This window comes from Ambystoma mexicanum, chromosome 3p (assembly GCF_040938575.1).
Source record: "Ambystoma mexicanum isolate Mex_15411 chromosome 3p, UKY_AmexF1_1, whole genome shotgun sequence".
NCBI lineage: Eukaryota > Metazoa > Chordata > Amphibia > Caudata > Ambystomatidae > Ambystoma > Ambystoma mexicanum.
This window is the reverse complement of record NC_090925.1, coordinates 169,574,402-169,589,887: the sequence shown is the minus strand read 5'-3', so window position 1 is coordinate 169,589,887 and position 15,486 is coordinate 169,574,402. Positions and strand designations below refer to the sequence as shown.

Below are 15,486 nucleotides of genomic sequence, written 5' to 3'. Positions count from 1 at the left end.
GGGTAGGAAGGCATATATTTCTGAAAAGTAGACATAATTCCAAGTTTAGGAAGGGGCGATTTGCGCAAGTCAGGCAACAACCAAGTAGGGGAAAATTCCATAGTTTGGGGGGAAAAGTGGGAACATTACCAAAAAAAAAGGTATGTGGTGGACATGATTGACCTGGCACTGCAATGGCTTCTATGAATTTTGAAAAAAACAATGCTCCGCTACATTCCCACGACTCTTGCAGTTAGGAAAATCACATTTTTTGTAGTCTTTTACAAAACAAGCAATACCACAAGCCAAAAAACGGAGGCATGGTACACAGGAGTTTTATGCTTACGGCCTGAAAAGACGTACTTAGCATGTGTAAATCAGGAAAACACATGTAGCGAGGAACGGCAAGCATACATTTTTTGAAAGAGCACAGGCAGACCTTTACAAGGGTAGTGACTTGTGCAGGTTACAAAAGTGTATGGCGCCTAAAGCAGCAACTAAACGTAGGGCACATTTGGGAAATGAAAGGGTTGTGTGACAAAGGGCACCAGCAAATGGGTCGAAACGTTATGAAAACCACGCAAACACAACAAATGTCATACCATCCCACGTTCCCAGAGGTGCCCCAACGAAAACGGTATCTCATGTGTGGGTGCAGCTCCCTGGGCGCCAAGGGCAAAGCCAAAAACACAGCCAACCCAAAGTTTTTTCAGACAGAATTTGTGGAATTCTGTTCAAGCGCACACCATACAGATATGGGCCTACAGCATGGGTGCACAACATACAGCCCGCGGGCCAGTTGCGGCCCGCCATCCTGTTTTTTCCGGCCCGCGTGGCACAAACACTTTCCTAATGGAGGGCGGCCTGCAAGAAGCATCGGCCGCCCTCCATTAGGAAAGTCTTTGTTGTCTTCCAGGCCGGACAAAACACTGGCCGTCATTGGCTCACTACAAATGCACGTCACTCCTACGAGCCACGTAGTGCGTGTGTGCTGCACCAATGGAGTGCCAGCACTACAGCTGGCCTGGCCAGTAAGGCTCAATGACGGAAGGCATTTCAGCCTTGCTTGCCATGCCAGCCGTAGTACGATTCCACTTACCTCGCCAGCGTTCCAGCTTACCTGCCTTCCAGCACGTCTCCGGTAAGTGGTCTGTGTGTCGGGTCTGTTCTACTGTATGTTTGTGTTGTGTATGTTGAGATGGGGGGTATGTCGGATGTGTATGAATGTTTGTTTTTGAATGTTCGTGTTGTGTATGTTGAGATGCATGTATGGGTGCATGCTTCAGAGTTTGTGTGCTGAGTTGGGGGGTTTGGGTCTGTATGGGTGCATGTTTGAGTGTGCTGATTTGGGGGGGGGGTTCGGGTCTGTATGGGTGCATGCTTGGGGGATAGTGTTTGCTTGAGGTGTGGGGGCCATGGGGCATACTGTTTGGTTGGGTGTGGGAGCCATGGGGCATAGTGTTTGGTTGGGGTGAGGGGGCCATGGGGCATAGTGTTTGGTTGGGGGTGAGGGACAGGGGGCATAGCGTTTGCTTGAGGCGTGGGGGCCATGGGGCATAGTGTTTGGTTGGGGGTGGGAGCCATGGGGCATAGTGTTTGGTTGGGGGTGAGGGGGCCATGGGGCATAGTGTTTGGTTGGGGGTGAGGGGGCCATGGGGCATAGTGTTTGGTTGGGGGTGAGGGGGCCATGGGGCATAGTGTTTGGTTGGGGGTGAGGGGGCCATGGGGCATAGTGTTTGGTTGGGGGTGAGGGACAGGGGGCATAGCGTTTGCTTGAGGCGTGGGGGCCATAGTGTTTGGTTGGGGGTGGGAGCCATGGGGCATAGTGTTTGGTTGGGGTGAGGGGGCCATGGGGCATAGTGTTTGGTTGGGTGTGAGGGACAGAGGGCATAGTGTTTGCTTGGGGATTAGGGGGCCATGGGGCATAGTGTTTGGTTGGGTGTGAGGGACAGGGGGCATAGTGTTTGCTTGGGAGTGGGAGCCATGGGGCATAGTGTTTGGTTGGGGGTGAAGGGGCCATGGGGCATAGTGTTGCACTCCAAGAGTGAAGTCAATAATAAAGCTAATACCTGTTTTGTCTTATATACATCAATCTTATCTCGCTTCAATACAAAGAATCCAAATACACAAGATCCAAAGAACGGCCTCATCATTTTAAGAATTGTTTCGGCAATCAATTTGCACTTTTTGTTATAATGATTTAAAGTAAAACAATAACTGATATATATTAATAATGAAGTGGTGACAATGGAAATGTTCAAAGAGGTAACCGCTGTAGCACCAAGGAAAAGATGTACCAAACTTAAGATGAGTTTTCTGTGGCATTCTGATTTTGACTATTCGCCTTATAACGTTAGCATTTACAAATGTTATAACCAGCAAGAAACCAGTGTTTGTTAAGAATTGGTGCAATAACACAGACTGCACAACACGTATCCGCTTGGTATTCGGTAACCCACTTTATGGTATAGGTCTGTACTACACAAGTTGGTAGTGTGAATGAGCAGCCAGGCCTATCACAAGAGGGGTAAATGTGAGCTGTAGAGCTGTACAATTCAAATTCCTAAGTACAGTAGCACTCAAGGTTTTGGTTATAAATAGTTATTTATATTGAACGTGAGTTTAAATAAGCATTCTTTTAAAAAGGCAATTCATTGTAACAATTCAAATACACTTTTACTTTTCAGAGTCAAATAAAGCCAGTGGATAATCTTTGGATATGCTTCATACACTACTCCTACACCCAGAGGTGACTTCAATCACAAGGATAGTATTTGCATTTATATATCACACTAATATACTTTTGTAGACTTTAAGTTGTGGAAAAGAAAGGGTTATAGGGAAGTAAAAAGCTTAGAACAGCAGAACCTTCCAATGAAGTCTAGATGAGCCTTTCCAGGCAGTACCAGTATACAACAAGCTACCACCTATGAGGGACAAACAGTATCAAAGTCAATGGATTTAGAAGAGTGCCTTTAGGGAGCCAAGATAGCCAAAGTAATTTGGACACAGTCTATGGATCTGATACACTTCTTGGACAAACGTCTTGCACAAAGTTAGAGAGTTTTGAAAAATCACTTGTAGGGTCACAAGCTGTTAAACATGTGAGAAGGGAGTTGAAAGCAACTCAAAAAAGGTAAGCCAATGCAATTCCCTAGTGAGATAAATGTGGCTAAAGGCAATAAGGTAAGTACCCCAAGCCTAAACAGTACCTCTGGTGAAGAGTGGTCCAGCTGGATTCTGTCTTGCTACAGCGGAACAGACCCTGGTTCCTGCCCCTCAGTCATGAGGACAAGAGGGAGGACGTCGGACGTGCTCCTGTGGCAGTACTTGGCACTTATTTCGGTTCAGCAGCACTTTGCGGTCTCAGCGCTTAGCAAACGGCACTGATGCGGATCTCTGACACTGGTTGGACTTCCTTCACTCCCTCGGTCCTGCACACTGGTGAGGGGACTCTGGAGGTCCTCCTTTTGGCGGGTCCTTAGGAGGCTCCTGGAGCTTCAAGCCGGATTCGTTCCGCGACAGACGTACTCTACTACGGACACTCGACTCCTGGCATTGGGCTCTTGTAGCAATGGAGAAGCACAGCAAGTCGGGGATGGTGGATCAGTGGAGTTCATCTCGGGGTTAGTTGGTCCCACTAACCCAAGGGGAGAAGTCGTTCCATCTGGAGCTTCTCTACTGAGGTGAAAGAAGAAGAGGTCAGCACAGCAGCAGGGCTTCATTGGGCCATTCAAAGGTCCAGGAGCGTGCAGCAAGCTTCATTCTCGGTTTCTTCGCCGGGTGTTTCTCCCAGTGGTCGACTCTGCCTGTAGTCCCAAAACCCTCGCCTTTTAAGCAGGTTTCTCCGATTCATGTACAGCCTAGGTTGTCAATCACAGCAGGGGGCTGTCCTAAAAGGACAGCCAGCCAATCAGGACTAGTTGCATTCAAGCATTTCTGGAGACAAAGGACAGGGGAGTTTCCTCACATCCTGTCCTTCCCGACACACTGGAGCCAGGGATGATGCACACCAAAGGCAAGACAAACAAAAAGCTCAACCTTGTCTGAACGTAAAACCCAAGCAAGACCTCACAAACAGAAAATAGCGAAAAAAGAAGACAGGGGCCATTTTGACTAAATGGTCACCCATGGGTGCTGTACTGCAGCCTAGGGTTCAGCCTGCAGCAGATAAGCACAATGGTAGGAAAAAGTAAACCACTGCCACCAACCATTTAAAGTAGTGAGGGTAACAAAAAAAACGTTTACATGAGCTAGTAGGAAAAAGGGATACTAAGTACCCCCCCCCCCCAGCACTCCACCTAAGTTGCTGTATGGTGGACCTACAAAGAGAAAAGTTAAGTTAAGTCAATTTCACTTTGCTATTCTTGGGAACAATAGTTAACCCAAGAAAAATGTATTTAAACCTTATGAGAAACCTATATGATTTCTCAGTGACACTGCACTGGGGGTGCAGTGCATCACCATACAAAAAGTAGATGCCTATGGAGTTTCTTAGACTCCAAAAACAAAAGGAAATATATAATCCAAATCAGATCAGAATACATGAGAGGGTGAGAAAAAGGGCTCACTCCAGGGTTAATATTAAAAAGTCCTAAAGTCTTGCAAAAGAGTTGGGGGTCTCTACGGTTGACGGCAATTAGCACAGAAATAAGAATTCTCCCCAACACTACACCTCCCAACATAAGCCTGGCTGCTCTGTCCACGCTACCACATACTCAGTTGGTACAGCCTTATACTAAGAGTGGAGTTTTGTACTGTCAGTTGTATAGTTTTACTAAGGCTTGGACTTCAGAAAATCTGTGCCAACACCACCCGCATGCTTTTATTTGTGAATTACGACTTTTCAAAAAAAAAAAAAAAAAAACACTTGTGATCTTTAAAGGCCTGTATTAGCAAATGTCTACCCAAAGAGGATTATGATAAACAGTATATTCTTTCAGTTATTACATGGTTTTTATTGTAGCCTTGTCTGGGATTCGGTTTACCACCTACCAGTCCTCTGCACTAGTTAAAAATTAAGCCAGAAAGAACAGCCACGTTACCATAATGAGTCTACGGTCTAAAAGCCCTGCCAACAGTACAGGTTTGTTCTTTCTAGGCATTCACCAGAGGACATAAGAGAAAACGTCCTAAGGCACAACATGGAGACATCTACATTAAACTAGAAGCATGCCGACTGAATAGGATACAAAAGCACACAACACAAATTGTCACGAGTCTAAAGACTGACGAGAGTAAGGCAAACAGCTAATTTGCAAAATGGAATAAAATTCCTGCCTACCTGAGCTGATCAGAGTCTGGCTGGGTGCCGGAGTGCTGCTCCGGGTCAGGTTCATGCCCACAGTTTGCACACCATCAGGGTCCATTTTCTTTACCTCAGTCTCGGTTTGACTGCCCTGGCTCACAGTTGCAGCTTGGGAGGCTGGCAAAGGCTGCACTACCCCTGTGCCTTTCCCCTGGCAGGGTCCACCCATTGTGCCCTGCGCCACCAGTGTAGCGCTAGAGCCACAGTTCCCACTACCTCCTCCAGCTGCCAGTGCTGCCTGGCTTAGGTTGAGAGACTGCCCTGCAACCGAGGCTTGGCTCACAGCCAAGCTAATGGTTTGGGCCTGGGTTGTCGATGCCTGTGAATTTCCAGCCAATGTGGCCTTCTGAGCACTGCTTTGTAGATGTGTGCTGCTGGCTGTGGTCTGCTGGCTCCTGACGGCCAAGTTCTGAACCTGAAATGTAGGGGAAAAGATACAGAAATGTCAGTTCAGGTCCAGCCATAGGTGGAACAGGTTACGGACCTAGCATGTGCCGAGAGGAGGCGTGAGAGAAGACCAAAGAGTCACTGAACTACACTGTATTAAGCACACAGGGGAAATAGTGTAAAGTGAACAATGCAATGGCCTATGTCAAAACGAACATTAAAGGTTGAGAAGGAAACAAATAATGATATGCTCAATCTAGTATGGAAACAGAAAGATGAACAACAACCAATCACCATTGAGATAGAAAGGGGTGGTTGACCTGTACAGAATGAAGACTGGTTGGACACCAAGAAAAACATACCTTACTCCAACAATATTGTGAATGCAGTACCTTGTATCGGTTATAAATTCACATGCTATGCATTGTCTGCCATCTAATGGTTGGTCCACAGTATTTCACAGTTTACTGAAGTTTCATCCTACGAATCATCATGGGCATATGGTTAAGAAAAAAGAAACACCGTACATGACATGTGTGGTTCTTCCCACAATGCTGTGTGTTAGGTATGTTTCTAAATTCCAGTTATGGTTGGACATAACAAGATTTATCCCTTGGTTTCAGCGCCCCAACTTATTATATAGTCCTGTACTACCCAAGGTTGGTAGAAAGTCAGCACAGCCAGGCTCATTTTAGGAGGAATGTGAACTCTAAATCGGTACACAGAAACCAGAACATACCCAGATCCAAAGACGCACTTAAAAGTTTTATCAAAATTGTTTATTTTATACGTACACAAGGGAATAAGTAGCTAAGGTGTGTATCAACCAACCACATCAAATGCACAACAGGAAAATGAGAAGAAAAAAAAAGAAGGTGAGTAAATTATAATATACTTTTCTATCCACACACGGAGTGACTCCAGTCAGGTAAGTAAAAGCACTTCTTAAACTCTGCATTATTATAAAGTCAGTCAAGAATGTAAAGAAGCAACATTTAACAGGTAAGCAACACTGTAGCAATTCTTTTTAAGGTTAAGTAAGTCTCCCCCAACTTGAAAAAGATTTCTTCAGTTCAGGTTTTGGTCAGAAACAACCAATGCCAACGCAGGAAGGAATGGAAGATTAACTGTAAGGAAACAGGTCCCATGTAATTTCATCGCAGGATGTTTTTTGCGGGGTTTTTTACCGCGAATTTATGGAATAAACCCATCGAATTAAAAAAAAAATAATAATTGTGGGGTCTCCCTCCCCCAAACCCCCATTCCCTTTCAGTTTATATCTATTACCAAAAACCCACATCCCACATAATTGTTTAAGCCCCCCCCCTCCCAATATGTTTTTTTTTTTTTAAAGTGTTTTTTTCCATAAAAACTTTGCGGTAAGACACCACAAAAAAAATTGTCCCGCGATGAAAGGACGTTGTACCAAGGAAACTATCAGTGCCCAAGTGAATAGGAATGGTATCTAACAAGTTAGTTGTTCTTGGAAAAGTCACAGGATATTTGGAGAAGCCTTTCTGTAGGGGCACAAGCCGTTAGGCCTGGCCGAATGGATATGGGTGAACACCCAAATAGTAAAAATAGTACTCCAAAAGCAAAGGAGTGACACAAATGGCTCAAGGTAAGTTTACCCAGAGCCCCACAGTACCTGGAGAGTGAAGATGATGCTGCTGGACGCCTTCTGGATGCACGACTGCAAACCCGGTCTCCTAGTCCTTGGTCATGGTGATGGTGATGAGGGATGGGCTCCTGGAGCAGTTGTCGCGTGAGGGACTTGCCAGCAAGGAATTTATCTTACGCCCGCATTGGTGTCTGGTTTTGGCACCTTTTTCTCAGCACAAAGAGCTAACGATCAACACTGGTTAGAATCTCCTTTCCTTGGTTCTGCACTCTGGTGAGGGGGCTCTTGGGAGAGGATGCATGCTTCTGGGGGTCCACACAGATGCCACCGAAGTTGCAGCAGAATTTCTCAATGGCAAGATGATGCACTTCAAGGTGGTTGAGGTACCCAGGGTATTGGAATTCTTCAGCACTGGAAGGTCGCAGGACAGCTGAAATTGAAGATGTATGCCCACCACCCCAAATGAGCAAGTCGTCCTTGGCGAAGCTTCCCTGTTGATTAAAAAATCAGGGTCAGGACAGCAGCAGTACTTCAGAGGCGCTTCTGCAGTTACTGGAGGCGTTGCAGGCATCTCTGGTGGTCGTCTTCTTCAGAGCTTCAGTTCTCGTGGCCTACTTAACCTTCTGTCCCAAGAGACTCGACTTTTATGCAGGAACGCATGCATTCAGTCCTATGGACCCATCAAACACCTGGGGGTGGCTGTCCTTGGAGGAAAGCCAGCCTTCCAGTTTAAACTGGTTCCAGCCAGGCATACTCTCAGACAAGGGCATGCAAGGTTTCAGACTCCACCTTCACTTCCAGGCTCAGCAAACACACTGGAGCCTTTGCAGGCTTCACAAAGGAATCCTGTCAAGGCAAAACAGAGGACCCACACACACCTGGAACAGTAGATTAAGGGCAACGAAGACTGCAGCCATTCTGGGAAAATGGTCACCCATGGGTGCTGTACTGCAGCTGTAAAAACAGCCTATGAGTAACTTCCACACAAATGGTAGAACAATGTATCCACTGCCACCAGCCATTTCTGTGACCAACTAAAAAGTTACAGGAGCAGAGAGAAAGGAGTTACTGTGTAAACCATCAGCATCCCACATAAGGGGGTGTGTGCTGATCCCACAAAAGAAAAAGGTAAGATAAATAGTATCCTACAATCCTTGAAAACAGTAGTTCTCATGGGAAAAGGACCACAAAAAATGGGAGCCCAAGGGACTCCCCAGCAAAACTGCACATAGCGTTGCGTGCTGCACCAATTTCTTACAGATGCCTGTAATAAAATACATGGAGAAAATCATGACTCCATTAAAGTAAAGAGAATTACAGAAGCAGTAAAGTAAGATTCCCAAATCAGTGCACAAAGAATGAGCGAGAAGAAGACCCACTCACTCAGGAGAACAGATTTAAAAATAAAAACAACAAAAAAACACCAAAGTCCAGCAAAAGTGCTAGGGGTCTCAGGTTGAGGGTAATTGCCACAAGAAATTAGCATTCTCCCCAACACTCTTTAAAATCAACACCATCTTCAGATTGCTTAGGTTTACTATATTAACTGTTAAGGTGTTTTTTTTGTGCAACCCTCTGTTGAGGGTTCTACAGCCACTGATATTAAGGAAGGGGGTGGAGAGGTTGCAATACAACCGGCAAGAAAGGGAAGGCAAACCTCTCTAAAAAGGTACGGAACATGGACAGTGACAAGAACTCCAGAGAGGGCAGTAGGCTGACACAAAGTAACAATTAGTCTGACTGAACAAGAAATCTGACTTTCCTGCAACTGAACCCTGTCCTGACCTGCCTAGAGCTGGCTCCTAGACCACTCGGGTGCCTTTTCTGCGTCAGAGATCACTCGTGCTTAGAATAGGGAAGGACTACAAAAGATCAGGCTTCTTTCTTGAAAATCATAATAAGTGTAAAAGTACTTACTTGTAAATGAGTTAGTGGTGTGACTGCAAGGTATAAAACAATAAGCAGCATCGCATAGCAATTTGCCATGACATTTTTTAGGTTTGCTAATTAAATTGACACTTGTGTAGCACAACTTGCTATTTAAATTACCTTGTTCAACGAAAGCACAGCTCACCCGGCAATCCTCTTACCTGTGGGATTCCAACCACCATCTTTTATCTGTTCACTGCAAGTTCAAAGCTGCTAATGGGAGATAGTGCCGCAGTAATCATCTCCTCCACTTTTAAAATTGCCAAAGACCTGTGTGGGTGTGCTAGGAAAGAAACTCTTTTTAAAATCATTCAGATGATACATGTATTAAGTTAATTATACCATCTCTGGCAAAGACCAGTATGTGTTAACTTAATTCTTTTTAAAAGACCCTGCAATTCCCTTCCTGAAGATTTCAGTTGTTACATGATGCACAATTACAGCATTTATCATTGTCGCCATGTTTTTCAGTAAAGTTTAAGTTAGTGTTTAAGTTAATGTATCTACATCTCAGTGTAAAGTATATTTCATTTTGTTGGGGAAAGTGCATCACATGGACGAGTGAACACTTTTGAAAATGTGCGTGATACCTTAAATGGCAAACCTAGTTCTGTGACCTGCTGGCTGCATGCATCTGTGCAACTGGTGCTCAGATTCCCAAAGTCCTCGACATTCTATCTCATCACCCAGTTTCTTTATACCAGCTACCCTGAAAGTGAGATGGCCCAGTTCTCTACCACCTATGATCCATAGTCACTTGCTTTCTTACATAATGAATGCACAAAGCTAAGTGTATGCAAAGTAGTGATCAATGGTTCCATCCAGTTTGTACATCCACAGATCTACTCCAATAGCGGCCCTGCCCTCCCCATCGAAAGTAGTAAATAAAGGTGTATTGAAACAGTCGATATCAATGCCAAGCAAGGGCCATCTTATCAACCTGAAGTTGACAATGACCCTGCCTACCACAAAACCATACTACGTATTCGGTCTCAGGCTATGACTTTCCCTTCACATTGAGATCTTTTTTGTTTTACAAAATCTCAGAACTTCTCCTTACACGGCAAATTATGGGTGAAGCATACAAAATACAGGACACTGACGTGTGCAACACTGACAGCATCCAGCTGCACAGAACCTTGCACTGAAAAAATGTTTTCACGGCCTTTTATCATATTTATTTGTGTCAGTTCATGCACCTAACCTTTTACATTTTAAAGTTTCACTGTCTTATTTCAGCGATACACAAAAATACTAGATTGTTGCGAATTTTATGACTTGGTGCAAATAACTTCTGGTGACATTTAAAATATTACTACTGAATCGCTAATCAAATCTGTTTGCTAATCAAGAACATTTTAATTAGCAAATTCTGCTAATCAATTTTTGATAACTAATTCATGCCTTGTGACTGTATCTCTGGAAGAGAATAAGTTACCAAGAGTTACAAAAGCCATTACTTACCTTTAAGTTGCTGGTTGCACCTTTAGAAAGTATACAAGTTATTAAATAGTGTGCCACTGTTCTTAAAACTAATAGTGTGGGTAATGTTTTATTATTCATAACTGAATGAGCGTACAAGCTTAGCAATATAACTGAATTAGTGTACAAGCTTACCAACAGGGCTTACCTACCTTAAATAACAGTTCTTTTTAAAGTGTACCATTGGGTTTTGCTTTCCCAGATCTGCTTAGTGCATTTCTAACAGTCTTGGAGTTGTTGTAGCCCATTGTGGAGAATTTTCATTTCTGTGCCAATTCCCTTTAACTTTAGACACCCCCAGCTCTTTTGCTCCTGAGTGAGTGGGAGTTTTCCCTTGTGTGTTTTTTTTTACTAGGATTTTGTGTTTCTCGCCGTTTAATTGAGTCTGGTAACCTACATAGGCAGATGCTTTTTGCATGGTGACACATAGCACCTTGGACTTTTCTTAATGTTTGAATACATTTTCTTGGGTGAACTACTGTTCCCAAGAATAGTAAGATGACTTGTGTCTGTCTTATCTTTTCTTTTGTGGGTCCAGCACACACCACCCTATGTGGAGTGCTGGGAGGAGGATGGGAGAGGGGGGGCGGGGTTTACATAGTAACTCCTTATCCCACTTCCCACATAACATTCTATTACACTAACTTGAATGGATGCTGGCAGTGGTTTCGTTTTTACTACCTTTGTGCCATGTATCCGCAGGCTGAGTTCCAGGCTGCAGTACAGCACCCAAGGGTGACCATTTTACCAAAATGGCCCCTCCCATCTTTTTCGCCATTTCTTGTCAGTTCTTTCTGTGCTTTTACTCTGTTTGAGTGGTTTGTGCATTTTTCCTTTGGCGGGGTTCAGCCCTGAAGCCCACCCAGGCTCCAGTGTTTCTGGAAAGGCAGGAAGTGAGGGAGGCTCCGAAACTTTCCGGTGCTTTGTCTCTAGGTGTGCCTGAGTGAAACCAGTCTTGCTGAGTGACTAACAGCCCTAGGGCTGTGAATGAATGGGCACTTGCTGAAGAGGTGAGGTTTCTGGGACTAGAGGCAGAGTCGACCACTGAAGAACATCTGATGGAGACGTGAAGAGACGCTAGCAGCACCCTCCTGGACCACGAAGTGCCTGGTGAAGCCCTGCAGCTGTGCTGACACAGTTTTAGTTTTGACACTGGCTGCACAGCAGACACCCACGATTGCGACAACCAAAAAAAAAAAAACCCAAAAAAACAAACAAAAAAAACCACAAGTTTTTTCCATGGACCCACACCACACACAAGATGGAGAATTCAAATTTGCAAACTCATTAATTATGTATGAACTGCCTGAACAGTAGACAGAAAGTGTCTTTGAAGTAGGGTTGACCTTCAACGATGTCTCAGTATTGTGCTCCTAAGCATTTTATGGTCAATGTTTCCACAACTGTGACCAAACTGATGGCATGAATTTGTTATTTTTTTTAAACTAACGTTGGGGGGAGGGGGCATTATTGAGGGGAGTTGGGGGCATTGTTGGGGGCATTATTGAGGGGGGGGGTAAAGGAAGGTCTGGGTTTTAAGAGCACTGTGGGAAATAGTTACATTTTAACAATCCTATTACTCACCTGACCATGCAGACACCTAGTACAAAACCTCCAAGTCAAAGTAAAATACTACGGACCAACCACTAGCATATTTGAAACACAAGCTTTAGGATAAAGCCATTGATTCTGCAATAGGGTTGAACACGATAACGAATCACACAGATAGAGAAGGTCACTAACCTGATCAGCGTCAGAAAGGACACCAGGCGACTGCGTGGGCGACACCTCCTGCTGGACCGTTGCTACAGCTCCATTGGGCATCAGAATGAGCTGGGAGGTGAGAGGCACACTGCGGCCAAGGCTCCGGTTGACCAATAGGTTCCCCAGCGGCGGCTGCTGTGGTGGTCCAAGAGCGCATGCAAAATAAAAGTAAAACATCAGAATGTAAACTATAACCAGCATAACATTGCGAGACGTTTTCAATGCCCAATTGCCTTACAACATAATTCCATTTATGTAGTTCTTCCCCCTCTCTCAATTCCCCCCCCCCCAATCCCCAAGAAAGCAGAGGGGGTGGGATGGCTACTTTTTGTTGGATTTTCGAATCCCCTGTTCTCCCATACAGGCTTGATCCAAAGGCAGACCGGGCGGGGCTTTGTTTTTGTGTGCTATGTGTGAAGAAGGCATGGTATCAACAGTAGATACAGACACAATGGATACAAGTTTTGAACACCTTAATTTCTGTATATTGTAAGGTTGGGAGAATTCCTAACTAGCCGTAGCTCTAGGATGGGAGTAGTCTCTACCATCAAAACAAGTTGTGCACGCCAGTCTGTTCAACAAAAGAAGGTCTATACTAAAGATCCCTAACCTTGCCCTCACTCTTAAATAACAAATGTGTAAAGGGAATATGCAAAGGAAAGGTGTTTCAAAAGAAATGTCAGCATGGCATAAATAACGACTCCATTTGCCACGTTCAAAAGCACAGGACTTGAAAGCATTATCAAAAAGGTAGGTGGTGGGTGAGTGGCACAGTTCCATCAATGTGGCACACACTGGCTTACTGGTATGCTTCGACAGTTCAGTTTAGAGCTTCAGGCTCTTCAATGTTCAAAAAGATAGGATCTCACAAAAAACACTGTTCAAATCTTCACATAGTTCATTGGGTCTACCTCTGCCGGTCTCAGACCTCTCTTAGCTTTATACTCTTTTCATATCGTGACTGTCAAAGACTTGCGAGACTGCCGAGGATTTGATTAAGACCCCTGCATGACCACTTCGACTTTGCACTCAATATTGCGCAAAGTTTTCACATGTTTTCACAAAAGACTAAAGATTTCTGGTACTTTTAGATCATGAGCTTCGGGCTCGAGCCTTCTCACCCTCTTTCATAGGCTTCCCTCTGTTGAGCTGAATACTTTTTTCCTGTTTCAATAGACTTACAGTTCGTTGTTAATTATGTCTTTTGCCTCGCTACTGTTAGGGAGCATTCTCATTTCAGTGCCAATTCCCTTCTACCTTAGAAACACCCACGTTTTTGGCTGGACTTTAGGACTTCATTTTTAGCCTGCCGTGAATGAGACCTTTTTCTCACTCACTTGTATTTTTATCTGATTTGAACTCTGCATTTTTGGTTTTGGAGCCTGACAAACTCCAGAGGCATCATCTTTGTGTATTGTAACACACAGCACCTTCAGTGCAGTGCCACAGAGAAGTCCTTTGGATTGTTCTTAAGGTAGAACTACCTTTTCTTGGATAAACTACTGTTTCCAAGAGTAGTAAAGTGAAATTGACTTTACTTACCTTTTTCTCTTTTTGTAGACCCAGCACACACCATCTCACATGGAGTGCTGGGGGGGTCATTTAGTATCCCCTTTGTCTACTTTCTCATGTAACATTTTTATGTTACCCTCACTACAATTAATGGCTGGTGGCAGTGGTTTAATTTTCTGACCATTGTGCTTTTTACCGCAGGCTGAAGAATCCTCAGCTGCAGTATTGCACCCATGGGTGCCCATTTTGTCAAAATGGCCCGGTCTTTTCTTTTCGCCATTTCTTGCTTGTGAGGTTCTTCTTGGGTTTTACTCTGCGTACCAAACCATGTTTGGTCCTGTTGTTCGTTTTATCTTTGGTAGGATTCATGGGTTTAGCCTGCCTATGGCTCCCGTGTGTCTGGCAGGGCAGGAAGCGAGGGAGGTTCCCGAAACTCCCTGTGCTTATTCTCCTTAATTACAGGAATGCACCCAAAGGTGATTGGCTGGCTGTCCAACAGCCACCCTGTTGTGTGAGTGACAGCTATGCTACGAATGAAAGGGAGAAACTAGCATAAAAGGCGAGCGCTTTTGCAAGGAAGGCAGAGTCGACCACTGGACGGAGGAACCGAAGAAGAAACTGGAAGAGAAGTTTGCTGCATCCTCCTGGATGGTTTGCCTGGTGAATCCCTATTGCAGTGCTGAAGCTCCAATTTTCACATCGACTAGAGAAGCCTGGAACGGATGACTTCTTCCCTTGGGTTGGTGGGACCAACTGACCCCAAGACAAACTTGACTGGAACCCCTCTCCCTGCTGGCTGTACTACTTGCTGCGGCTGGAACGAAGTGCCAGAGAACAGGAACACCAGGAACGAGTGCATAGTCTTTAAGCCGGACCGGAACACCAGGAACGAGTGCATAGTCTTTAAGCCGGACCCGAGTTCCAGGAAGATCTTGAGGACCCTCCCGAAGCTGGGTGACTGACGCCTGAGCCACCTCAACGGAGTGCTGGACCCCAGAAGCAAGGAGAGCCCAGAGGGTGTCCAAGAACTGCAGTGGTGCTATTTGCCGGTAGTTGAAACCGCAAAGTGCTGCTGATCTGGAGTAAACCCATTGCTGCCGCCGACTGTAAAACCGCAGTGCAAGAGTCCCCAGATGTCCTCCCTCTTGTCCACACGACTGAGGACCAGGAACACAGGCTCTGCAGGCCTGCAACAGGAACAGAAGCCAGCTGGACCCTTTTCTTAAGACATAAGGTACTGTCTAACTAGGGGTACTTATCTCTTGGGTGTAGCTTGCTTGCTCTCACTGGAGACTTGCATTGGCTGCCCTTTGCAGAGTTGCTTGCGTCTTTACTTTTCACAGGCCTCTCAGCGCGTGGCCCTACAGTGATTTTTTCTACAAACTCTCTATAACATTGTGCAAGACTTTTGTGCTATCTTCAAGAAGTGCCTCAACTCCCCTAGACTTTGTTCAATTGACATTGGCTTCAACCTTAGAGAGCCCCTGCTCTTTTGCTGGACTTT

General features: G+C 45.0%; 1 protein-coding gene across 2 annotated transcripts in view; it reads right to left on the bottom strand.

Moving 5' to 3' along the window:
* Positions 1-15,486, bottom strand: part of PHC1 (polyhomeotic homolog 1) — a 325,158-nt gene that overhangs the window by 217,301 nt on the left and 92,371 nt on the right. For both annotated transcript variants that reach the window (XM_069650568.1, XM_069650569.1), the window contains 2 exons: positions 12,450-12,605; positions 5,264-5,702 (listed from right to left, as the gene is read on the bottom strand). In XM_069650568.1, the coding sequence (XP_069506669.1) occupies positions 5,264-5,702; positions 12,450-12,605 (595 nt within the window). The remainder of the gene's footprint in view (positions 1-5,263; positions 5,703-12,449; positions 12,606-15,486) is intronic.